We start from the raw sequence: 26,696 nt of genomic DNA on the forward strand, positions 1-26,696 counted from the left end.
TCTCTCTGTTAAGAGGACAAGTTTCCTAGAAAAAAGATATGTTGCAAATATATATATTAAAAAAAAGGGGGGGTCACTTCAAGAGAGAGTGTCCCCCTCTTAGGAAAAAGGAGAAGGATTTCAAGTTCCTATATGCAAAGCAATGACTGCGAAGACTGAAACTGATCCATAGAGAATTGGCTGAAGAGGTTTAGAAAGTTTGTTACTCCCTGCAGAGATAGCAATAACACAGGTCAATGGCCATCAGAGGGGGGCTCCTTTGAGGCAGTTGGCAATAGACTTGCTGAGGAGGGAGATGGTCAGTAAACCAGTTATGAGGGAGCTAATGACCATATTACACAAGGGAAGCCATTGGGGATCTCAAGCAATGTGTGATGCACTTTTGAAAATCTCTGGGTGTGTGGGCATTTACACCATTGCTAAAGAGGTCTGTAGAAGATGTATAGTCTGCCAGAAAGTAAACAAGAAGGCTATCAGAAAGTCAGTGAGGAAGGGGAGGCCCCCAGGGCGAAGGCCATTCCAGGGCATTCAAGGTGACGTTACTGGGATGCCAAAGATTGGAAGACTCAGATATTTATTAGTAATTGTTGACCATCTCACTGGAGGGGTGGAAGCATACCTGTTAACGACTGCAACAACAGGGTCAATAATAAGGGTACTTTTGGAACAGGTGATTCCTGAGTTCAGTTTAATAGAAAATGTTGATTTGGATAGCAGGAGTCACTTTACCTCAAAAGTGTTGCAAGGGATAACAGGGGTCTTCCAGGTGCTGTGGGACTTCCATACACCCTGGCACCCGCCATCCTCAGGGAAGGTAGAGAGAATGAATCAGACCCTTAAGAAACATTTAACCAAATTAATGCTGGAGACTAAGTTACCTTAGATCACATGTCTTCCCGTAGCACTCCTAAGAATGAGAACAGCTCCCAGGAGGGATCTAGGGCCTTCCCCTTACGAGTTACTATGTGGGTTGCCATACATGGGAAGGGCAGCTGACCTGCCCACTATGGAAACAAAAGATCAGTTTCTAAGAGAAGATGTGCTGGCCGTGCCCTCCACCTTGTCCTCCCTCAGGCTGAAAGGACTCCTTGCTCAGACTCCCCCACTTGAGTTCTTCACTCACTGTTTCCAGCCTGGAGACCTGGTGCTATAAGCCTTGGAAAGAAGATTGACTCCAGCCCAGCTGGGAAGGCCCCTATCAAGTGCTCCTGACCACAAAGACCGCCATATGGACAGCAGAAAAGGGCTGGACTCATTATTCATGTGTCAAGGGATTAATAAAGGACTTAAAGGGGGAAGAGAGGAAAAACAGTGGAAGGTGCACAAAGTGCCTGGGAAACCTTTAAAGTTGACTTTAAGAAAGACGTCTTAAGGAAAACATCCAAACATGACAACTAAATACTGGCAGATTATATGGGGGTTAAAATGGGTGGATTGGATAATGATCTCTGGTGCCCAGTTCATCCTAGGGCTAAATCCAATCTACAATGGCTACCCCGCTAGGTTAACAATTAATGTAACCAAGTCAGCTACACCCTTAACTGTAAAGCTTGTTGCTTGTCAAGTTTACATTGTGGGAATCTAGAAGCTCAGAGGCAGCTCTCACAGGTAGACAAATATCTCTGTCCTGAACACATGTCAGGTGAAAGTATTTGAAGTTAAAGGCTTAAGGGAAACTCTAGAAATAGAGACAGGTTATGGGGACACTGATGCCTGGATAGAGTGTGTCAAATTCTCAGTACTAGCTTTGAATAAAAGCGATTGTTGTGTATGTGCTGCAGGACAGCCGCAGGTACAAGTAAGTGGTCCCGTTTCCTCTAAATTGGGACACAGACCCCACTGGGATGAGTTGTAAGCTTGCCCTACACCAGGACAAGGATGCTTGGAGAAACGAGGATTGTAAGAGCTTGTCTCTGCTCTTTCCTGCATTGCAGAAGTCAGACCCAAGGAAGTCAGACCCTCCTTCACCATAGGGATGATGAATCACTCCTTGTGTCTCTCTAGGCAAGGGGAAGGTTTCACAACTCCTACGGGGCAACTGCTGACTTGTACCCACGTCCTAGATGTCTCCAAGTAATGTGACAGCAACTACTCGAGGCTGCACCTCCCCCGAGCAGATGTTTGGTGGTACTGTGGAGGGAAAAGCTTGCACAACCAGTTGCTCAGGCTGGACTGGGACCTATGCTCTGGTCCAATTGGCCATTCCATTCACCCTGGTATTCCGCTCTAACTCCGAAGGAAAACTTCAACATAGAAGTGAGAGGTCTATACAGGGATCACTTGATTCTAATGTGTACATAGACTCAATAGGGGTACCTAGGGGAGTTCCTAATGAATTCAAAGCCAGGAATCAGGTAGCTGCAGGATTTGAGTCAGCTCTCTTTTGGTGGTCCACCGTTAATAAGAGTGTTGATTCGGTTAATTACATTTATTGCAATCAACAGAGATTTATTAACTATACTAGAGATGCACTGCAAGGAGTAGCAAGCCAGCTGGATGCCACCAGTCAGATGGCTTGGGAAAATAGAATAGCCCTGGACATGATTTTAGCAGAAAAAGGGGGAATATGTGTCATGCTGGAAAGAAAATGTTGCACCTTCATCCCTAACAACACAGCCCAGAGGGTACAATTACTAGAGCATTACAGGGATTAACAACCTTGGCTAACGAACTAGCTGAAAATTCAAGAAGTGAAGACCCATTCACAGGTTGGCTAGAGGGATGGTTTGGCAAGTGGAAGGGGATGGTTGCTTTGGTCTGTACTTCCCTGGTCACTGTAGCAGGAGTCCTAACAGCCGTAGGATGTTATATCATTCCCTGTGTAAGGGGATTAGCCCAGAGGCTAATAGATGCAGCTATAACCAAACAAATGCCCATGACGTATACCCAAAATAACCTCCTACTGTTAGATGAGAAAGTCAACCATGAAAAAAAAAGTCAATATTTGCTTGATATGTTTGAACAACAACAAGGCCTTAAGGGCCTAATTAAAAAAGTGAAAATGGATCAGAAGTGATAAACAAAAAGAGGAGGGAATTGTGAGAGATAACAGATGTCTAGTGACTCATTTCCAAGGAGTGTAGTAAAAGTTTGTGGACATGACCAAAGGCTTGTACCAGAAAGTAATGGGCAAAGGTTCCCGCCAAAGGTAGCAGAACAAACAGAGGCATGGTAGCTGTCATGACATCACAGAGGAGGCCTAAGCCCTCCAATCAAATAGTAGTAGAGTAGATCAGTCCCTCCCATCAGGAAGCATGCAGGAGCCCCCTAGTTAGCGTCCTCCACAAGAGGCCAGACAGCAGTATCAAGCAGTATCAGCAGTATTTCATCTTGTGGAACTGAAAACCACAGCCACAGAAAGATAGAGAAAATGAAAAAGCAGAGGACTTTGTACCAGATGAAGGGACAGGATAAAACCCCAGAAAAACAACTAAATGAAGAGGAGATAGGCACCCTTCCAGAAAAAGCATTCAAAATAATGATGGTGAAGATGACCAACGACTTTGAAAAAAGACTGGATGCAAAGATCGAAAAGTTTACCAAAGACCAAGAAGAATTAAAGGGCAAACAAACAGAGATATGCAACACAATAACTGAAATGAAAAATACACTAGAAGGAACCAATAGCAGATTAACTGAGGCAGAAGGGCAAAGAAGTGACCTGGAAGACAGAATGGTGATACTCACTGATGCAGAAAAGAATAAAGAAAAAAGAATGAAAAGAACTGAAGACAGCGTAAGATACCTCTGGGACAATGTTAAACACACCAACATTTGCATTATAGGGGTCCCAGAAGGCAAAGAGAGAGAGAAAGGACCTGAGAAAATATTGGAAGAGATTATAATTGAAAAATTCCCTAACATGGGAAAGGAAATAGCCACCCAAGTGCAGGAAGCACAGAGAGTCCCAGGCAGGATAAACCCAAGGAGAAACACACCAAGACACAGAGCAGTCAAACTGACAAAAATTTAAGACAGAGAAAAGTTATTAAAAGCAACAAGGGAAAAACAACAAATAACATACAAGGGAACTCCCATAAGGTTAACAGCTGATTTCTCAGCAGAAACTCTGCAAACCATAAGGGAGTGGCATGATATATTTCAAATGATGAAAAGGAAGAACCTACAACCAAGAATACTCTATCCAGCAAGGATCTCATTCAGATTCGACGGAGAAGTCAAAAGCTTTACAGTCAAGCAACAGCTAAGAGAATTCAGCACCACCAAACCAGCCCTACAACAAATGCTAAAGGAACTTCTCTAAGAGGGAAACAGAAGAGAAGAAAAAGACCTACAGAAACAAAAACAAAACAATTAAGAAAATGGTAATAGGAACATACATATTGATAATTACCTTGAATGTAAATGGACTAAATGCACCAACCAAAAGACACAGACTGGCTGAATGGATACAACAACAAGACCCATATATATGCTGTCTACAAGAGACCCACTTCAGACCTAGGGACACATACAGACTGAAAGTGAGGGAATGCAAAAAGATATTCCATGCAAATGGAAACCAAAAGAAAGCTGGAGTAGCAATACTCATATCAGATAAAATAGACTTTAAAATAAAAAATGTTATGAGACAAGAAAGGACATTACATAAAGATCAAGGGATCCATCCAAGAAGAGGAGATAACAATTATAAATATATATGCACCCAATATAGGAGCACCTCAATACATAAGGCAAATGCTAACAACTATGAAAGAGGAAATGCAAGGCAGAAATAGAGACACAGGTGTAGAGAACAAACACATGGACACCAAGTGGGGAAAGCGGGGAGGGTTGGGGGGGAGTGAATTGGGAGATTGGGATACCAAATTGTACACTCTAAATATATGCTGTTTATTGTCTGTTAACTGTATCTCAATAAAAGTTCTTTAAAAAAATAGTATTAGAGTATACATTGTAACCTCATTGGTAGGCAACATTTGAGAAAGAATGTGAACCCTGTAGTGCTCAGCCAATGAGGAACCAGGGGAGGGATTTGTGGACTAGGAATAAAAAGAATTTCTGTGATCATTACGCATGTGCCTGTCCCAGACACTGGCTTTTGCAAGACCGTTATTAAAGTCTTGGCTTTGCTGTGCTCCAAGTGTCCATGTCCTTTCTTTGGTAATTGGGCAGGTGAATTTTGTTTCCCACAATCTATCCTTATATATAAAGGAAGATCATGTTTGTTAGGAAAATAATATCCCACAAGAATAATAAGCAAAACACTTACACATGTACATCACAAAAGATCTGTAAAAGGCCAAAGAACATGGGGGAAAAGCTCAAATTCATTAGTATGCCAAGAAATGCAGTAAGTCATGATGCTCTTATTTGAAATAAAATCCCCCAAATTAACAACATAGAAATACATCACAGCTATATACATACATACCCATGATGAAATGTTACTTTATCTGCCCCAGTTCAGTACCACGTACTCTGGTGCCCACGTTCCCACACCACACTGACAGTCTGACCCTCCTGAAACCAGAACCGACTGCCATCTCCTTGCCTGGAACCCTTCAGTGGGCCTCATCCCAGTGTAGGCCCCCTGGCCTAGAGAGCATCAGGGTCCCCAGAAACTGCTGCTGGTCATTCCTCCTCCCACGTCCTGCCTCACTCTTTGGGCTCAAGCTATACACAGTGAGCCTGATCATCTGTAACTGTCCAACCTTCTTGTTTACTCACACATTTCCCTAGAATTCCTAAAGCCTTTCCCCCCAGGAAACTCTCTGACCTGGAGCCCCTAAGGGACCTTGGGCTTACTGCCATCATTTCACTTAGCACAGAGCCTGGGAATCCTAGTCCTTTCCTAAGAATGCAAGCTACAAGCTAGGACTGTCAATTTTCATATCCACAGTGCTAGCACAGTACCTGCTTGGTACACAGAATGATTAATATTTAAATTATTTTGTTCATTCCTATTTTTATTTTCTTTTATTGTTTGAAATGTTCAGTATTGAGTTTCAAAAAGAGTGTTGGTGATTATACAGACATCCCTTCAGAACATGAGCATTCTAACTTTTTAACTATACCTTTCTCTGTAAACCAATGTTCATTCCATAAACCTTAGAAACTGACTATAGATCCAAATTGAATTTAAAAATAAATGAGAATTAATCATCTACCACAAGTGTTTTCCTTAAGGAAAATATTGATTATTCAGCAAAATACAAAAAAAAACAACAAAAAAAAACTTAGCAGCATACACAATCACAAATATCCCCTTCCTCATGTTAAGCTTCACACAGAAGGCTTCCTGAGGCATCATGTAAACGTGCCAAAAGCAAACTCATACCTGAAAAGGGCATGCTAGGAAAACTGGAGAAAAAATGCCATTTACTCAAAAAAAATGCTTCATTTTATCTGGAGAATTCGATATGTTTAATATCCACATATAAGTTGATATGACATTTTTCCCATCATAATTTGTAAGTATAATCCAAGACTAAAACATATTTTTTCTTTCAGACAAACTTAAAAGCCACAGAAGACCCCTTTGCTATCACTGAACTTACTGATCCAATGACAGTGAGTCACTACTGAAATAAACAGCAACCTCTGAAAGAAGGGCCACAATAAAGAGAAAGCTGGAGTCTTCTCGAACTATTTCAGCTGCTGTCACTGGCAGCACTGGGAGGCCTAACACTGGCCCAGGTAATCTTCAAATCTTCTTTTTGGAGAATGGAAACATGTAGGGGTTGCAAAGTAAATCACCTAGTGGGACCTTGGTCCTAAAGTGAGGAATGTTTATAAAAGCTGTAAGTGCCAAGGCCATCCAATATCACACAAGGATATAAAATACACAAGGCTCCGTGGGAAAAAACTAACCATGAGAAATGATGACTTCTCTCACCAGTATAAAAGTGGGAAAAACTCAAAAGCCCAGTTTTAAACAGGTTGTCATGTCAGACTTCCTCTATAAAAAGCCAAATTATTACCAGGTTCCAATGAGTACGGAAGAACTGCCGCCCAAGGAGATGTTTAAACTATACCTTGGATCCTAGAATAAACCAGGCAATTAAATAATTTCAGAATGTGCAAAACAGACATTACCCTTGAGTTATCAAGGCGCTACAAAGTGCCTTTCAAACCATCCACGAGTCCTACTTATTAAACAGCCACACAGGTGAGAACCAAATTCGGGTTTCCAACAGAAATCATAGAATGTTACTTGGCAAAGCTCAGTTCCCTACAACAGCTTGTCAGGCAGTCAGTCAGTCTCAGATTACTGTGGCTCCTCTCAAATTGCTGTCAAACCCCACTTGGCTGAGAGCTGAGGTCCGAGGACGCGAAGGCCAGCAGCCGGCGGCTAAGCAGGGCGTTGTGCCGTCTCAGGTACACTATGATGTCTCCCTGCTTCTCCACCACGTCTTCCAGGCTCGAGAGAGTCCTGCACAAAACCAAGGTTTTCATGGGTTACACATGTTCACCAATAGTCTCTGTAAATGGACCTCTACCCATTTGCAGTGCAGCATGTTATATCTGTTACTTTTTCTTAGATTTGATAAGCCAAGGCAATGTCCCCAAGTGAGATTCTTCCATTAGACTTGGTTTCACCACAGGTCAGAGGAAGTAAACAAATCAAACATAGGTGTAAACATATTCTAACATATGCAAAGTCCTAAACTCCAGGCATCAGAATGGTCTCTGGGTTTCCGGATGGAACAAACTTTTAAATCCCTTTCTCTTTTACTCTGCACATACCTGAATCCAGTCTCCGAGGTAATATTGATGGGGTAAGCATAGAGTTTCTCTTCTTCAAGTACATCAGGCTGTGGCTTGGCTTTATTAAATTTTCGAATTTTCACTAAAATAATAAAGTTATTATTGTCAGGTTATCCAATCACAAAAAATTTTCTAATTCCATTTATTCAGATTTCATTAGTAATTGGCTATTCTTTTCAAATAATATGCCAGTAAAAAAAAAGCTTCATAAAGTGAATAAACAAATAGGGGGAAATCTGCTAGAAGGGACTGGAAACGCTGATGCAGAGGCCTGAGAAGGGCCAGGAAAGAACCGCCAGCACTCCCTGCCCTCAAGCAAGGGCTCCTGGTGGGGCAAGGGAACCTGGTGGCTGGAGCCACTAGAGAACGTAACGCCCCACCCCCACGTGCGTGTCCTTGGAGATACTGGTGAGGTAAGTGATAGGGGCGGTGCTGACCTGACAGAGGTAGAGACACCAGGAGTGCACCTGCACAGAGCAAAGGCCACGTGAGGACACACAGAGAGATGGCCACCCGCACCCTGAGGCAGAGGCCTTGGGAGAAACCAGGCCTAGGTCACCCTGGTCTCAGACATTCAGCCTCCAGCACTCCAAGAAAATAAGTTTGTGTGTGTTGGTCACCCAGTCCGGGCATTTGCTCCGTCAGCCCCAGCAGACTAATGCAAGTGGGTAGAAGTCCGCTGCAGAGAGCTGAAGAGTCAGAGACAACAAGGCAGCTGTTCCCAACCTCTCAGGTCTGACAACAGCTGAGCTGAACCATCTGCCTGTCTGAGCAAGAGCCGCAGTCCAGGGCTCTAGCCCACCTGGGATGTGGCTGGAATGAGCGCCCCCACCAGACGGCTACACGAGGACAAACAGCAAGGGCTGAAGCAGGCCTCCGTGATGGCAGTGACGGCCCAACCAGACTGCCTTGAGAACTGTTCATGCAGCTACACGTGAGTCGAGTATTCAGCATGTGGGGAGGGGGAGGGAGGTGGGTTAGGCTTGGGTACAATTTTTAAAAACTCCGCATAGGATTCTTTCCTTTCTTGTAACAACCCTTGAGATGGTTAGGCCCAGGCACAATTTTTAAGAACTCCACATAGGATTCCCTCCTTTCTTGTAACAACCCTTGAGATGTAATTCACATATGATGCAATTCTTTCAAAGAGTACAATTCAATGGTTCCGTACATTCAAAGGGGTGTGCAACCATCTCCACAATCAATTTCAGAACATCTCATCACCCCAAACAGAAGCCTGGGACCCATGAGCAGTCATTCTTCATGCACCCCCACCTCCAGGACGAGGCAACCACTAACGGGTTCTCTTTCTCTATAGATGTGCCTGTTCTGGGCATTTCAAGTACTGGAATCACACAGTATTTACAACTGGCTTTTTTTCCTCTGAACATGTTTTCCAGGTTTATCCACACTGTACGTGTCAGTGCTTCATTCCATGTATTCCTTCCTTTTTGTGGTTGAATACTATCCTCTGTGTGGATAAAACACCTTTTGTTGATCTAGTCATCATTTTGTCCTAACTCCACTTAGGTTGTCTCCCTTTCCGGCTGCTATAAATAACGCCATTCAGGACATTTGTGTAGACATAGACACGTACTCAGAAGTGCATGTGCTGAGTCATATGTTCAACCTGTCACGGAGCTGCCAGGACCCACAGATGATTCTGATGTGACTCAGCTGACAACAAGACTGAAGAAGCTTAAGCAAAGCAGTTAAAGAGAAATGTGAGGCGCTTAGGAGATATGCAGAGGGTTCATAAGAAAGGACCAGAGGGAAGTGGGCAGTAAGAAGCAGAAAGAAGGAAGTGACAGAATGTAATAGGATGGTGGTGGCCAAGAGAGTTAGAAATGAGAAGCCCGTCACATAAAAACAGACATGCAGGTCAATGGAACAGGACAGAGAGCCCAGAAATAAACCCACACACTTACGGACAATTAATTCATGGCAAAGGAAGCAAGAATATGCAATGAAGCAAAGACAGGCTCTTCAATAAGTGGTTCTGGGAAAACTGGACAGCTACATGTAAAAGAATGAAATTAGAACACTCCCTAACACCATACACAGAAATAAACTCAAAATGGATTAAAGACCTAAATGTAAGGCCAGATGCTACAAAACTTTTAGAGGAAAACATAGGCAGAACACTCTATGGCATAAAGCACAGCAAGATCCTTTTTGACCCACCTCCTACAGTAATGGAAATGAAAACAAAAATAAACCAGTGGGACCTAATGAAACTTAAAAGCTTTTGCACAACAAAGGAAACCATAAATAAAACAAAAAGAAAACTTACAGAATGGGAGAAAATATTTCCAAACCATGAGACCAACAAGGGATTAATTTTCAAAATATACAAACAGCTCATATAGCTCAATATCAAAAAAACAAACAACCCACTCAAAAATTGAGTGAAACTCTTAAATAGACATTTCTCCAAGAGGACATCAAGATGATCAACAGACAAATGAAAAGATACTCAACACAGTTAATTAGAGAAATGCAAATCAAAACTACAACGAGGTATCGCCTCACACAGGTCAGAATGGCCATCATCAAGAAGTCTACAAACAATAAATGCTGGAGAGGGTGTGGAGAAAAGGCAACCCTCCTGTACTGTTGGTGGGAATGTAAAATGGTACAGCCACTATGGAGAACATTATGGAGGTTTGTTAAAAAACTAAAAACAGAGTTACCATATGACCCAGCAATCCCAGTCCTGGGCATATACCCAGAGGAAAAACATGGATCAAAAGGATACATGCACCCCAATGTTCACTGCAGCACTGTTTACAATGCCAAGACCTGGAAGCACCTAAATGTCCATTGACAGATGAATGGATAAAGAAGTGGTACGTATACACAATGGAATATTACTCAGCCATAATAAAGAATGAAATAATGCCATTTGCAGCAACATGGATGGACCTAGAGATTGTCATACTGAGTGAAGTAAGTCAGACAGAGAAAGACAAATACCATATGATATCACTTATATGTGGAATCTTAAATACGATTCAAATGAACTTATTTACAAAACAGAAAGAGACTCACAGACATAGAAAACAAACTATGGTTTCCAAAGGGGAAATGGGGTGCAGAGGGAGGGGTAAATTAGGAGGCTGGGATTAACAGATACACACTACCATACATAAAACAGATAAACAACAAGGACTTACTATATAACACAGGGAACTATATTCAATATCTTGTAATAAGTTATAATGGAAAAGAATCTGAAAAAGAATATACATGTCTGAATCACTTTGCTGTACACCTGAAACTAATACAACATCATAAATCAACTATACTCCAGTAAAGAAAAAAAAAAAAAAGGTATGAATTGCCCCTCTGCTTCTGATGGCACAAGCACAGCAACCCCGCCCCCCAAGGCCAGAGGGGGACTGACCACTGGGCTCCACCATGAAGGCCGGGAGAGCTCAGCAAAAGAGAAGATGGGGCCACCCCACAGGGCCAGGAAGCCAGATTCCCAGCACGAGTAAAGAACATCTCAAGGAGAGAGCGGGCCACTGTGTCCAGTGCCCTCAGGAGATGACGGCTGAGATGTGACTGTCCCACGAGGCTTGCCTCTGAATCAGAGTACATTCACAGGGCATCTCCTTATAATGGTGTCTTCCACATAGTAATTCCCAGATACATGAAGAAACTTGGAACAAGTTCATGTTTAGTGAATTGGGTAGCAGGAAGTAAGTTACAGGGTATTAAAGTAAAAGTTAAGAGGCAGAAATAAAAGACATACCCATAGCTTGATGATATAAAAACATCCATCTTTCAGAATCATCTTTGTCGGCACGGGCGGGGGGCGGTTTGTTGTTATTTTTCTGAAGGTGTTCCACTTTTTAAAAAATTGAAGTATAGTTGATTTACAATGTTGTGATAGTTTCTGGTTTTTAAAATAAATTAAGTTGCATGCAGTCAGCATATTTCAGTTCACAGGTCAGGCAATAACACCAGTGCAATCTACGTGGAGTGAAAATCTTCCACCTATCCTCTCCGCCACAAGCTAAGGAATGCTCTTGCTAAATCTCAGGACACTGGACGTGGGCCTGCTGCCCTTACAGTCCTTTCCTCTTGAGCTGAAACCCAAACGTCAGGGCTGCTGGAAGGCTGGTAAATGAGTGGCATTTTCTGAATTCTTGCTTATTTTTAAACAAGTGTAGAGCTAATAAAATCACAAAGCTTTTAAGTTTTATTTTCCAATTTTTTTTCCTACAGAGGCAGTCAGGTGCTCAATGAGAAGAGTCCATCTCGATTTCTAGAGATTAACTACTTTACTGCAGACAAACTAGTCAAATTTAGGTTAGAATTAGTATATCAAAGAATCATGTCACGAAGAGTTACTATCAACATTACCAAAACTAGGTATCTTTTAAATCTCTTTGTAATTTTTTTTTTTATTGGGGTATAGCTGTTTTACAATGTTGTGTTAGTTTCTATTGTACAGTGGAGTTCCCTGTGCTACATAGCAGGTTCTTATTAGTTATCTGTTTTATACGTATTAGTGTGTAGATGTCAATCCCAATCTCCCAATTCATCCCACCTCCCCCCCCAAAAAAATCTTTAAATATAGAGAAGCAAGAAAAATGCATGTATCAGGGAATCAATCTTAAATTTTTTGTGATACACTGAAGAAAGGCAACATCTGCCCTAGAAGCCTTAAGAAGAAGGATAAGCCAGTAAAATGAAACACAAGCTTTGGCCCATGTGGCTTTTCCTTCACAACTGAAGAAATGATCTCGTTCAAAATGGACAGCTGGGTATTTTATTGTCACAAAACAACTGTTGCTCAATGCCACCAAACTAGCTGCTAGTTTAGTGCATGTCAATACTGCAGCAGGAATGACATCTTGATTTCCTCCAGGCTTGGATTTTTTTCTCTTCGAGTATCTTTCCATCTATTTTTCATGTTAACGTATTTGAAAGACAGACAGACCAACCCTCAGACAGTTCTAAATGTAGAAAGAAGTGGGTTCTTAAATGGTTTATCAAAATCGAGTTTGGGCTAAATGCAGTTTTGCCTGTATTAACTTATTTACTTATTGTATTTTTATTTTGCCACACAGCATACAGGTTCTTACCCCGACCAGGGATTGAATCCACGCCCTTTGCAGTGGAAGTGCAGTCTTAACCACTGGACCGCCAGGGAAGTCCTATAGTTTGTTATTTTTTAATTTAAAGCCAGACTTATATCTCAGTTGCCTTTGAGGACTCAAAGATTTGTGGATCTTTTTTACTTTTTCATTTCCGTTTTTTTAATGAAAAGCCTTCATTCTAATGGAAAAGAATTTGCTGATGACACAAATTTAGAAATGTGACTCACTGGTATGCTCCTGGAGGTTTGAAATTAGAGGAGTCTGGATGTGGTCAGCAATGAGAGATACAGGTGGTCAGTAGGGGTTCGGCCAGGTAGAAAAGCTTTCCCGCCAGAAAGGTCACAGGCTGGGCTTCAGGTGGGGATGCAACCAGCAGTTAAAGGTCTTTCTCGATAAGAAGAGGCTCCTTGTCATTCTCACCTGTGTACACCAGCAGGCACGTCAGGGAACAGACCAGCTCCAGGGCCAGCGTGGCCAGAATGAGGTCCAGGTACAGCGTGCTGGGCTCTGGGAAGGAGTGCTGCAGGCAGAGCAGGAGGAGGAGCGCCGTGCTGCCTGCGGGAGGAGACGCAGCATGGGTATGGGCACGGGTATGTGCATGGGCATGGACACGGGTATGCGCATGGGTATGGGCGTGGGTGTGGGTGTGGGCGTGGGTATGGGTGTGGATACGGGTGTGGGCGTGGGTATGGGCGTGGGCATGGATGTGGGCGTGGGCATGGGTGTGGGCACGGGTATGTGCATAAGCACGGGTATGGGCACGGGCGTGGATATGGGTGTGGGCACGATGTGGGCATGGGTGTGGGCATGGGTGTGGGCGTGGGTATGGGCGTGGGCGTGGGTGCGGGTATAGGTATGGGTATGGGCACGGTGTGGGCGTGGGTGTGGGTATGGGAGTGGGCCTGGGCCTGGGCATGGGTGCAGGTGCGGGCGTGGTGCCTGAGTCCCGAGCCTGTGTTGCCGGCACTGAGCGGGCGCCACGAGGGTGCACACAGCCACTCAGTTACGCGGCACCGTGGTAAAGCAGGGGACGGAAATCAAACCAACAACACGGCTTCGAGCAAATGATGCCCCACAACACAAATAACAGAACCTGGACACTTTTAAACTCAAGGAGTGAGATTCCACAAGGCCCCAGTGGCCCCCTCTGGCCAAGCGGCGCCGTCAAGGACGCGGCCAGGATCCACAAAAAACCCAGACACGCCGCTGACCTTGGACAGATGACCTAAGGCCTCTACTCCTCGTCTGAAACATGGGATGTCAGTACCTTTCTCACAGGGTTGCTGTGAGAAGTAAACGAGTGTGTGAAAAATACTCAGAATGCTGCCTCGCCTGTAAGTATTCAGTATATGTGAGCTGCTTCCCCCATGCTCTGGCATACCCATCATTTATTTTTGAAGACCATTTTAACCTCATTTTGCACTTTTATTCTGAAGACTGTCAAAGAAAAGCTTAGGGGCAGAAGTCATTCCTGTGGTGTTTTATCTTAGAATTTCCTGAAACTAACATATTTACCTAAGTCTGATCATGGTTGGGGAGGTGCTCGTCTGATTTTCTATTTCTTGGTACAAAGGAAAGTCTGTGAGCCAAAGAATGCTGTTGAAATAACCCATCTGAAGTTCCTCTACAGAAAGTAATGGTCTGGCACAAATCCCTAAGCCTTCCTCTTACACTCACAAATGTCACAGTGTCTTAGCACCTTGACCAATAGCTCAATTTATGAATGAGTTTTGTGTACAAGACAAACAGAACTTCACAGCTTTAGGGAGAGGAAAAAATACTAGGGAAAAACCTCTACAGGGAAAGCGAACCCGCAGTTTCCGGAGGATTTTTGATGCCCCGAGCAAGGCCTGTGTCAGCAGTGTGGGGGTCACATGGTGAACTTGCAGGAGGGGGACATTCCCCTGGATGGCAAGCACTGCGGATATCATGAGAGCACCCTGCCCAGCACCATGTCTCAGTGAAGGGTCAAGTTTTCACTTCAACAAAAAGAACAACTAAATGCGCAACTTGCTATGTAGCTAATAATATTGATAAGAGTTCAAGATGTATTTCGATCTAAGGAAGGAGAACAGATAAATCAGACAAATATTTTCAATGTATTTGAAAGCTGGCAAAGCCCCTTCTCCCATCTCCACAAAACAAAGTAAAATCAATTTGCTTTTCTCTCTGCAGAGAACAAGCATGAGGATGAGGCTAGACAGCACCAGCAATGCTATGCAGGCAGGAAAAAGGATGGTGACACCCTTCAGGTAAGCTGGAAACTCTGTGTCCTCACAGATTTACCTTCTTTCTTCTTCAAATGAGGAAAAAAAGGATTTAAAGAAAATAAAAACAAAGTAAACTCCTGCCCCAATCTCTTGGCTTTTCTGGGTCCTTATATGAGCAACTTCAAAGTGATACCATCTGTGATTAAACGAAGTGTCCGATTGTCTACAAACAGATTGTGATTAAGGATCACGTGTGTAGCAATAATTTGAAAGTCAGAGGAAAGGCAAAGATCAGACAATCTCTTGGTTGGCCTCCCAAATACTATTTCCAGACCATCACTGGAGAAACTGAACATTATTTTGGTCAGTATACAGATAGGTTTCTGCTCTTCTCCTTGTCAGAGGCGTGAAGATTATAGTGACATCTTCTAGCCAAAAACAAGTGCTGCAGTCATCAGTAGCCCATAGACACTGCACTCTTCTCCTGGGGGTTCGGAGATGCGCCAAGACCAGCCATCCCACTGCAATGCTGCTTTCTCTGCAGTCACTGGGCCCTCCCGCTCCCATTGAGAACCTCACTAAGCAGATGAACTCACAGCCCGCCCTTTAAGAAAATGCATTACCAGAACACAGAAAAAACATTACATTCTGTGGAACTGCTTCTCTGGAGAAAAAATAATTTCTAAGTTGGTTTCAAAATGTTCAAACATTTATTCTGAACTGAAATTGAAGACGGCTTTTTTAAAAAGGTAGAAACCTTGACAATTAGGCAAAAATACCTAAGGTTCAATTTAATTCCATTAAGCCTTTAAAATGTCTGCAGCCTGGATGGACTTTCTGACCCTGCCTTCGTAAATTGTTTTCCAGGTTTTCTGTTTTAGATAATACATCTTATTATATAACAGTCTCTCTCTTACTGCAGGAAAAGCACTGAGCTTCATTTAAAATGAAACCATTCCCTCTTATCCTACAAGTATCAACTAGCATCAGCTGTATATCTCCTTGAGCTGAATAAGCCTGCTCATACCAGAAGGGGGGAAAAGTCCACACTTCACATGGGGATACCTTGCTCATAGTGAAGGGGACAGAACATGCCACACCAAAATATGCTTCTTTCTCATAAGGATTATTTTAAGCTGATTATTTTTACGAAACAGCAGACACAGATGAAGCTCTGAAAATCAAGTAGGAGTTACTTTTCATGAGGGACATCTACATTTATAAGGGAAGTCTCTATTTTTAAGGTTATATCCCTCTCTGTACCAGGATGACTCTAAATCTCTAGAAACTCTAATCAGTGGAGAAGGCAAGTATTTAAATCTGCATAACAACCTTACCCTTGCTTACTGTGCTTTACCTGTCACCTCCCAGAACTCTTGCCCAACCCCCTCTGGCCCTCCCCATTTTCTTTGGTCTTTAGCTGGAGATGTTATTTAAGGTGGTGGCTAAGGCCATTTTAGGGTTACTCAGTTTTCCTGGGTCTCTCTCATGTATATAGGAGGTATAATGTTATTAAACTTCTGTTTGTTTTTCTCCTGTTGATCTTTTATTGGTAGAATCCAAGCCAAGAACTAGAAGGGTAGAGGGAATATTTTTCCTCCCCTACACAACAAATTCAGATTTCAAAGGAAAACATAAGAAAACCTTCAAGACATTAAGATGATCTGAAGTTTAGCGGTCACATCACTCTCACAAAAATTCGATTATAAAATCAAACTTAACGTTTTCCTCCTGCTGTCATTTATGCCACTCGAGTAGCTGAGTGAGGCAACTGGGCTTACCAGTAGAGTGTATCATCAGCGCAAGGCTTTTAAGATGCCTTGTGGACCGGTAGATCTTGTTATAGCCTCGGTTTCTCACTTTGCTGTGGTGATACTGGATGTATCGTTCAAGAAGAAAATGCAGAATCCACAAAATAACTTTTCCGAGGATTATGACCGTCTGAACTTTCAATGGGTTGGTATAGTTTCCTGGGCACTTGTCCTCAATTGGATTGGGGTACGAACAAAGCACACCTGTTAAAAATGCTAAAATAACAAACACAACCTGATGGAGAAGAAAACAGTGGGATTAATATTCAATATTTGGATTTAAGAAACAATAATGACCATCCCAGCCCACACTCTTATACCTATGACTTCCACTATCCTATTTTTTATGAGTTTAAAAATACTTTTTTTTTTTTGCCATTTTTACAAACTTTTTAAACAGGTAATCTGAAGAAAAATTTGCAGAAAATTTGGGAAACAGATAAAATCACAAATAAGAAAATAAAAATCACCCCAAATCCCATCTAACAGAGATGAGTTCTTAATGCTAAATGCAGTTTCCTGCCCAATTCTCTGTTATTAAAAAGAGTAAAAAAACCAGTTAATTTAGCACCTCAAAAGTAATTAATAAAAATCATGCATTAATAAAGTTTATTTCTAGTTTCAATTTTAAGAGGACAAGAATAACTATCCAGTTAGATTGACAAACGTTCAAAAGACTGGTGTCAAAATATGGGCAGACAATCTCATAAAACGCTGACTGGTCTGGGAAGGGCTGTTGAAAAATAATTTGGAAATATCTTGACCCAGAAAGCCTACCTTAAGGACCTTATCACGCAGAAGAAAAAGCACAGTACCTAGGATATACGGACACAGACATTCACTGCAGTGTTCTCTGCATTTGAAAAAAACCATAAATTGCCCACGTGTATGTGAGCACCCACAGCAGAACACCTGAATAAATTAGCTTTACCCACTCACAGGCCAGAACACCATTCAGCTATGACAGGATTCGCTAAAGCTCTATCAGTTTGGGTGGATGTCTATGACATGTTAAGATTAAGAAAAAATAAGGTGGACAGTTCAAAGTGTGATCTCCAGACCAGTTAGAAATGTGAATTCTCAGGCCCCAAATCCAAGTCTCTGGGGGAGCAGCCAGCAGCCTGCAGGGTAATAAGCTGCTAGGGCATCTGTCGTGTGCTCAAGTCTGAGAAACATTGCTGTTGAGTAATAAACACTGTATGACCTGATTTTTCCTTTTTTTTAGAAATGGGGGACATCCTTTTATAATGTAGTAATCTTTTGGTATGTATCTGTATGGACTTAAAAGACACTGAAAGAGATACAACAAACTGACCCATTTATTAACTCAGGGAGAAGGGGTGAAGCAGAGAGAAGGGAAGACTGTATCTTTGTTTACTTTCGTAATGTTTTACTTGTTACGATAAAGAAATATTATTCTGTAATTTTAAAAACATCAAATAAAGAAAATGTTAAATGCTGTCATTAGCACCTATCACCAAGCATCCAATAGCAGGCAATCTTATCGTAATAAATCTATTTAAAATGTATGTGATTTGTCAAGAGCAGTAATATTTGCTACAGCAACTCAAGATGCACATCCTCATAAAGCAAAGTGGAAAAGTCAACATAGTTACTGAAATACACTGTACATTGACCCCACTGATCCATTTTATACAAAGTAGCACATAAAGACATTAGCTTTTCTTGTTCTTTAACACAAGATTTTCTGAGTCCTAAAATTAGGGCAATCAATCCCATAGTATCAAAGGTAGGCAATTCAAGGTAAAAGTTTTTTTAAAAGAATGTGTGTGTGTGTGTGTGTGTATGTGTGTGTATTGTACATACATAAAGAGTATGTTATACAAATTGTATCAATACAAGAAGGCAGGAGGAAAGAAGCGCTTCAGCTGCTACCTGGGGATCAGGAAGCCATGGCAGAAACAGGCCACTTAATAGATCCACATGAGGAAGAGAGGTGCACCTCTGTCCTCAGTGCACCCAGTTCTGAGTTCAAGTCTCCAGCAGCGCACCTCACTGGAGCAGCAGCTGGGCCAATCCTTAACCACATTCACCCTCCTCAGGAACACCCAAGGAGTGGCGAGAATTTGCCCCCTGCTGATTTTTCACATTGCAGCAAAGAATAACTACAACCCCTAGTGCTTGAGATTGCAGTAACCAAAATGAGGAAATAATTAACACTTGGAGCAGCACCCCCAATAAGCCTACGAGACATTCATATATGTGTCTTGTTTTGTTTTCATGATGCCAAATTTTATTTGTTTGGCTATTTATTTTTATTGAAGGATATAATTGACCTAACATTGTAAAAGGTTAAGGTGTGCAATGTATTGATTTGAAACATTCATATATTGTGAAATGATGGCCACTGTAGCTTTAGCCAACACCTCTATCATGTCACATAATTACCATTTCTTTTTTGTGGTGAGAGCAATTAAGATATTTAGTCTCCTGCAACTTTGAAATGTATAATATTATAGAGTTGACTGTAATCACTGTGCTATGCATTAGATCGCCAGGATTTATTTCTCTAGTGGTTGCAACACATGTTTTTAAACATCCCCAGACATTTGTAATTTTCTCATATAAAACACGGGGCAATATTATACTGATTTCTCTGCTTTACATTATTTCCTAGGTGTAAATAAATTAATAAATTTCCATGATGACATATATAGATTTATCTGTATCTTCTTTTGTTTTTATAACTGAGGAATATATGCATATGGTAAAAAAAAAAAAAATTCAAATACTACAAAATGTAAACATTAAAACATATTAGGTATGCCTTTCACTGAGGCACTCAGTGCAACTAGCATTAAAACGGTCTTGTGAATGCTTCTGGAAATATTCTATTACAGAATACAGGAATAAACATTAAGAGTTTCCAGTACCAATTCCAATGTGTGTGGGGAGGGGGGGCCAGAGGTGGGGGGTGCGTCTCTGACACCAGCTAGGCGTCCTACAGTTCAACTCAATTCTGGCACTATCTACCTGGAAAGAGCATCAGATCCCATGGGTTAAAGGCTCAGTCCCACAAGACTACCCCCACTTCAGATGCTAATTGCAAATCCAGGTTGTTACCAGTGCTTCTTACCCACTGGCTACAAATCTGAGGTCCCACCAACTCCTTCTTGGGTTCAATTAGTTTGCTAGAGTGGCTCACAGAACTCAGGAAACCTGTTTACTCACCAGATTACCAATTTATTATGAAGGAAATTAAAGGACACAAATGAACTGCTGGATGAAGAGATACTTCGGGTGAGGTGCCAAAGGCGCATCTGTCCGGGCGGCGTCTGGGGCCTGGCGGGGGCCTCATGACAAGTGTTCTGTGCACCACCCTGGACGCTGAACCCCTCCTTTCAGGTCTCTATGGAGGCGTCATCACAGGCCTGGGTGATTCACTCCTGGGTCATGGGTGGATGATTCCACCTCCAGCCCCTTTCCCATCCCCAGAGGCCAGGGGGTGGGACTGAAAGCTCTAACCTGCTAATCTTGGTTGGTTCCCCTGGCAACCAGTCCCCCCCATCCTTAGGTGCTTTCCAAAGTCACCCTCATTAACGTAAACTCAGGTGTGGTCGAAAGGGGCTTGTGATGAATATCAAGACATCCATTTTACCTTTATGACTCTGAAGTGATTTTAGGAACTGAGGAGAAAAGACAAAAAATTATAACAAAAGATGCTCCCATCGCTCTTATTGCTCAGGAAATTCCGAGGCTTTGGGGAGCTGTAAGCCAGAAACCACGGATGGAGACCAAATATATATGAGAACATATATACGAGAACTATATTCTGACCATCTGAATGGCCACATACATTTCTTATAAGTCACAATATCACCCGTGTACACAATAGCGCTCTCAACTCCCTTTTAAAATGTGCAAATAGGAAGATTCTGTACACACCGTTGTAAACCTCATTTTTTTCCATTCAACAATGAATCATGAAGAGTAGTCTAAATACATACACATCCACCCCAAGTTTCTCTTTGAATACTGCATAAGCATTCCTTCACATGGACAGGACACACAGAGCATCTTCTCGACAGTGGTAGTTTGCAGTTTCTTCATATTACAGACAAGATGGCTATCATAAACAATATCCTTACATGTATGCAAATATGTCTACAATAAATTCTCTGAAGTAGAGATATGAGTAAAAAAGGATGCACACTTTAAATGTTGAGAGATATAACCAAACTGTCCCCTGAAGAGGTTATAAACTTTTAAAAAACCTCATCTCTGCATGGACCACTTTCTCCTGGCCGACTTACATGTATCAGCAAGAGAAGACTTGCTATGATGACTGTAGGAAGAGGGTGGAATCTGGGCCTGAAATGAGCTTGTAATGAGTGATGTGCGAGATGCTGGGTGTCCAGAAGGGGGTCATCCTCAATACTCTGGACGAAATCCAAGGAACCCTGGGGTGCAGAAAAAAGGAAGCAAGCTATCATCACTTTCCGGATTATGTTTCCACAAAAAATCTACTCAACCACAAAGCTTGAAAACTCATTGCACAAATTAGATAAGAAAACACACTCCCTACCTAAAGCCAATTTTGAAAAAATACCATAAACTTCTTGATGACTACAGTAAACAAACTGGTAAAAACAATTATTAAAACAAGTAGAAGAAATCTTAATTCTTTATCTCCAAATGAGGTAATATATGAGATTAAAGCAGATAATTTTTTTCAAGCCCTCAAAACTTAGATATTGATTTATTTAACATTATATATGTATACGTATATTTGTATGTTTGGCCACATCATGTGGCATGTGGGATCTTAGTTCCCCCACCAGGGATCAAACCCATGACCCCTGCAGTGGAAGCGCAGTCTTAACCACTGGACCCCAGGGTAGCCCCCAACATTATTTGTATTATTGACAAAAATAATTACATATGGTTACAATTCTTAAACTATATCTCAGTGTTCCACAAAATTTTGGAAAGCTGGTTGAGGCTTTACTAAGAGGTCTTATACAAACTTTCAATCATGATAGAAGTATTTTAGAGTGTTAATAGAAACAGATCACTTTGATAGACCCTCAAAGAGACTGTAGTTTGTAGATACCAGATTCTCAATAGTTGCAATGTCACTGAGGTACCCAGCAAAGGCTGAGCTGCAACCTCAAAATCTTGTTAGTCATGTTTAAAGGTACGGTCTTGACAGGAACAGTATTTTAGGTCTCTGGTGCATGCGACAATCTCTGTCTCACAGCCTTACTGAAAACTGTTATGTATAAGGCACTGTTCCTGAGATAAAAGAATGTAAGACACAGTCCCTGTCCAAAAGGAGATTACATTTTCATCAGGGAGGTTAGGATAAAGCCATGTAGGACTAAACAGTGTAAGAATGCACAACAGAATATAGTACATGGCATGTTATAGGGAAGCACATAATAAATCAGCAAATGAATAGCACAAATGATGCAACAAATTTAGGTTAGATAATTGCACTAGAACAAGAGGGAAATGAAAATCTAGTGGGAAGATAAGGGTTCTTCACTTTGGAAGGGGTGTAAGGCCAGGCTGCTGGGCACCAGGGTTATGAAGCTAACACAGCAATCTGGGACAAGACCAGACCTGGGGCGGGCTTCTCAAGTTCCTCCCACAGGCATTCATCACTGCTGCAATTCTTTTATTCAATACCTAGACAGCTTCCTGTTTAGTTTGCCATAACTCATGGAGGAATTCTGATGATTTCTGTTCTCTTCAGGACTTCTCTGCTTCTAGCTTTGACAGTTAGCAGCTGTCCCACCCCCAAAGCTCTTCTCTTAGCTAATGTCCATGCACCTCTCCAGGCCATCCTTCCAGTCTCTATGCCTCTTCATTCCTCCCCACATGTCAAACGTCTGTCTCAGCAAAAATGCCACCTTCTCTGATGCCTCAACACCGTTCCTACTGCCCTTCTCATCTGACATTGTAGCTTTTATTTCTGCAGGTCTGAGTGGGTCTACTTTATATCTCCCATGTGTCTTTCTAACCTTTGGAACATATAGAAAACAGTTATATAATTTTTTTAATGTTTTTGTTTGCTATTTCTAGCATGTCATTTTTGAATCAGTTTTAATTGGCTGATTATGGTCATATTTCCCTCTTTGTATAGTTGATCATTTTTTCTACTTTACTGAGATATGATTAACATGTCACATTGTATAAGTTTGCATATATATTGCAAAATGATTACCACCAAAGCATTACCTAACACCTCCACTAAATCACATAATTGGCAATGCCTGGTAATTTTGGATTGGATGCCAGACACTGCAAAATGTACCTCTTTGGGCACTGGACATTTTTGTATTCCTATAAATATTTTTGAGCTTTGTTCTGGGATTCAGTTAAGTCACTTGAAACAGTCTGATCTTCCTGGTTTCTCTTTTAAGGTGCTTCTTAGGTGGCACCATACCATGTTCGGTCTAGTACTAATTCTTCCCTACAAGTGAGGCAAGACCTTTCTGAACACTCTACCTACTACCCTGTGATCATGAGGTCTTCAGTCTGGCTGGGAGAACGGGCACTATTCCTGGCCCCACATGAGAGTACCGCTCCTTTTAGTTGTCCTGGGTGGTTTTTTTCCCCCATCCTTAGAGAGTTTCCTCAGAGCCACGCAGAGGAGGACTCAGCTGAATGCCTGAGGGGACTCTGCATCTCTTCCGAGCTCTCCCTCAGTGCAGCACTCTCCTCTCTGGGTTCTCCATCTTATGAACTCCAGCTGCTTTGGTATCCCCAGATTCAGCTCCACCTCCTCAACTCAGGATCCACTGAAGCCCCGCCTGGTCCCCCTCCCTCTGCCCCAGCCTGCAAACTCTCTCAAGGCAGTGAGCTGGGGCAATCACACGGCTCACGTCATCTGTATCCCATCTCTCAGAGATCACTGTTCTTCATTGCCTGATGTCTATTATCTCAAAAAGTGTTCTCCCATACATTATGTATAGGTTTTTGGTTCTTTCAGGCAGAAAGAAGCACAAGGTATCAAAGTGGTTGGAATACGGTATGCTTCACAAGAGCAGGACTCTGCATTATACTATGTTCTTTGTACCTTTAGTACCTGATGCACAGCAGGTGCTCAGTATATGTGCTGAGTGAATGAAAGACAGCCCAACCTCCTGAACTGCTGGGATCTGGGAATGCTTTAAAAGGTAGCACTGAAACTCTGACTGTAAAATAGTCTGGTTTATCTCCCACTCATTCACTTTCACGCACCTTCTCTAGCCTGCATGAGTTTTCTGGAATGCCCCACAAATATCCACTCATCTTTTTCAGAATCCAACTCATCTTTCAAGGTCCAATCAAAACTTATATCCTCTATAAAACCTGCCCTGCCAAGAGTTTGCTTTCTACTTTAAAACTCCTAAAAAACATACTGCCCACAATATTAATTTGGAATATTTCTTATGCTGCCTTGTATTGTTTCCTTTATGTGTCTGCCTTTTGTTTTCCCTGCCTACACTGAAGGAGTTGGGGACAATACAGTTTCTATGTCATATATTCAATGTTCATGAAATATAATGCATTCGGTGACTACATCAAATACACTGTCCTTTGGATCCTATAGGGAATGTAGGAAAACCACACAAACAGCACCCTGCCACTCTCTGTAACTCACCATCTACAAGTGAAGAGAGCTGTTGTTCTGTCCACACCATCTCCTCCCTCTTCCTTTGTGACAATAACCACTTCCTTAGGGGACCCAACGTCTATCTCTGCATTAAGTCTCAAGGGGAACATCCTCTGACGTTCTTCAGCCTCCTCTGGCCTGGGATGGTCATGGAACCAGAGGGTTGGGCCAGGCCAGCTCTCCTGCAGAGCAGAAAAGCACGCAGAGGCCATGGCAGGCAGATCACCCCAGGACAGATTCTGAAAGGAGTCCTGTCATTGGATCCCTTGAGCTGCCCTCATTTGGATCCTTTCAGAGGCCTAGGTGTTCATCTTCCCTATATCCTTTCAAATAAATGCCTTTCTTCCTTAAAGTCGCCAGAATTGATTCACCCGCTTGCAAACAAAGCACCCTAACTAAAAAGCCTTTGCCTCTTTTAACTGATTTAGGTGTCTGGGCCTAAGACACAACACACAGTTTTTAGCTTTCTCCTGAGCAGTAGAAACCATATCCACAAAATATCAAAAGCATGCAACTCGGTCAGATCTGAAGAGTTAGCTATGCAGCTGTTGGTGAACAATTACTCTCCAACTGTTTTGGAAACAAATTTATAGGGCTGTACTAATCCTAATGCCAAAAAGGTACAGATCCAAGAATCTGGGGCAGCTTAGCATCAACCAAGAAGCATTTACTGCACACATTTTTATAAGCGTCTCTCATTTTCCTCTTAGATACTCATTTTCTCCACACATTGTCAGTTCATGAATCTCACCCTTAAAAAATTTAGAAACAATCAATTTTTCTTTAAATATATTTGAGCCTCAAATCTATTTCCAGGTGTTAGTTTCCATTTTCTCAACTGAAAAAAAAAATGAGAATTTTTTAGTCTTACCATTAGAAATTGTTTGGTCTTTAGTCACGATAATTGAACTATGGTCACTATTTGCACAAGAATCTAAGGTCTTGTAGGGCTGGAACTGTGTTTCATGTGTCTTGTCTGATGCACCTCAATCAGTGATAGGATCACAGTAATATTCCTATTAATTTATTAACTCAAATCAGTGCTTTAATATAACTGTCAACTTTGCATTTTTCAAGAGCAAGAATTTTGTGCCAATGGGCAAGCCAATTAATTCTGGGCACAAATACATGCTCTTCCTAAAAATGTTTTAATACACAAAGTTTTTTGCAATTACGCTTCACTCCCAACACTATATACTCTGTAACTAGTGCACTGATTTTTTAGTAATCTGGTTTGGATCCACCTAAATTAGGAGATTTAAAAATCCCTTCCCTGCTACCATGCCTCGATTCAAAACATCACGACACTGCTTTTTTCCAGTGTGGATTTCCGGGTGGTGACAGCGACAGCTCTGCCCGCAGGACGCCGCAGCCGCTCCAGCTCACAGTCCTCAGGGCCAAGGCCAAGAGGAGGGGCGCTGCGCCCGGGCGTCCGAGCGGCCGCCCCAGTTCCGGGGCCCGACACGCGCCCTCACTGGGCTGGGGCCCGCCCGGCCTCCCCCGGGGGAAGCAGCCCGGGGCCGGGCCGACGCTTCCTCCCCGCAGCCCAGCGCCCGGACAGCCCCGCGCAGCAGGCGCCCCTCCGCCCGCGGCTGCCCCCACCCCAGCCTCCGCCCGGAAGAGGGGGCTCCGGGCCGGCCGCTCGCCGCCAGCATCCGCGCACTCACGTCCTCCATGCTGCCCGCCGCCGGAGGCCGCAGCCCCGCCGCCGCAGGCCGCAGCCGGGCCGCGCAGCCTCCGCACCCGAGCCCGGCCCCGCCTTCCGGGGCCCGCCCCCGGGCCCGCCCCCCGTTTTCCATTAGCCGAGGCTCGGCGGGTGGGCCCCGCCTCCTCGCTCCAGAGCCCAGAGGCCCGCGGCCTCCCCGGACCCGCCCCCTCGCTCCCGATTGGCAGAGGGGCGGAATGGACTGGCCCCGCCTCCCGCTTTCTATTGGCTGATGCTGAGGGGGCTGCTCCGAAACCTCGGTCCTGAATGGCCGGAGAGGAAGGGGGCATGCTACCCACTGAAGACCAGCCCCCCACGGCCATTGTCTCTGGGAAAGCCGCGGTGCCTGGGGGTCGCTCAACCTGCGCTCGAGTCCTAGGCTGGCCGGAAATCTGGGCGCTAAAGGATGCGCCATTTGCTTTTTCGTAAAACATTAACTTTAATCGGGCTTGTTTAATTATTGTTTGCAGCACAGCTCCGTGCATAGAATCAGAGGTAGCATCC

General features: G+C 42.9%; 1 protein-coding gene across 3 annotated transcripts; it reads right to left on the reverse strand.

Moving 5' to 3' along the window:
- Positions 1–4,835: 4,835 nt before the first annotated feature.
- Positions 4,836–26,263, reverse strand: TMEM192 (transmembrane protein 192). 3 transcript variants are annotated; one of them, XM_057728224.1, is made up of 8 exons: positions 26,155–26,226; positions 24,476–24,669; positions 21,138–21,284; positions 16,834–17,098; positions 13,263–13,397; positions 11,489–11,584; positions 7,711–7,813; positions 4,836–7,396 (listed from the first exon to the last, which is right to left on the reverse strand). In XM_057728224.1, the coding sequence occupies exons 2-8, from the start codon at positions 24,476–24,478 to the stop codon at positions 7,258–7,260; spliced, it is 888 nt and encodes a 295-aa protein (XP_057584207.1). In that variant the 5' UTR covers positions 24,479–24,669; positions 26,155–26,226; the 3' UTR covers positions 4,836–7,257. The 3 variants fall into 3 exon arrangements, with proteins under 3 accessions (XP_057584207.1, XP_057584208.1, XP_057584209.1); XM_057728225.1 differs by lacking the exons at positions 24,476–24,669; positions 26,155–26,226 and adding an exon at positions 25,359–25,487; XM_057728226.1 differs by lacking the exons at positions 11,489–11,584; positions 24,476–24,669 and having other exon boundaries at positions 4,837–7,396; positions 26,155–26,263.
- Positions 26,264–26,696: the final 433 nt, after the last annotated feature.

Source organism: Hippopotamus amphibius, chromosome 3 (assembly GCF_030028045.1).
Source record: "Hippopotamus amphibius kiboko isolate mHipAmp2 chromosome 3, mHipAmp2.hap2, whole genome shotgun sequence".
Taxonomy (NCBI): domain Eukaryota; kingdom Metazoa; phylum Chordata; class Mammalia; order Artiodactyla; family Hippopotamidae; genus Hippopotamus; species Hippopotamus amphibius.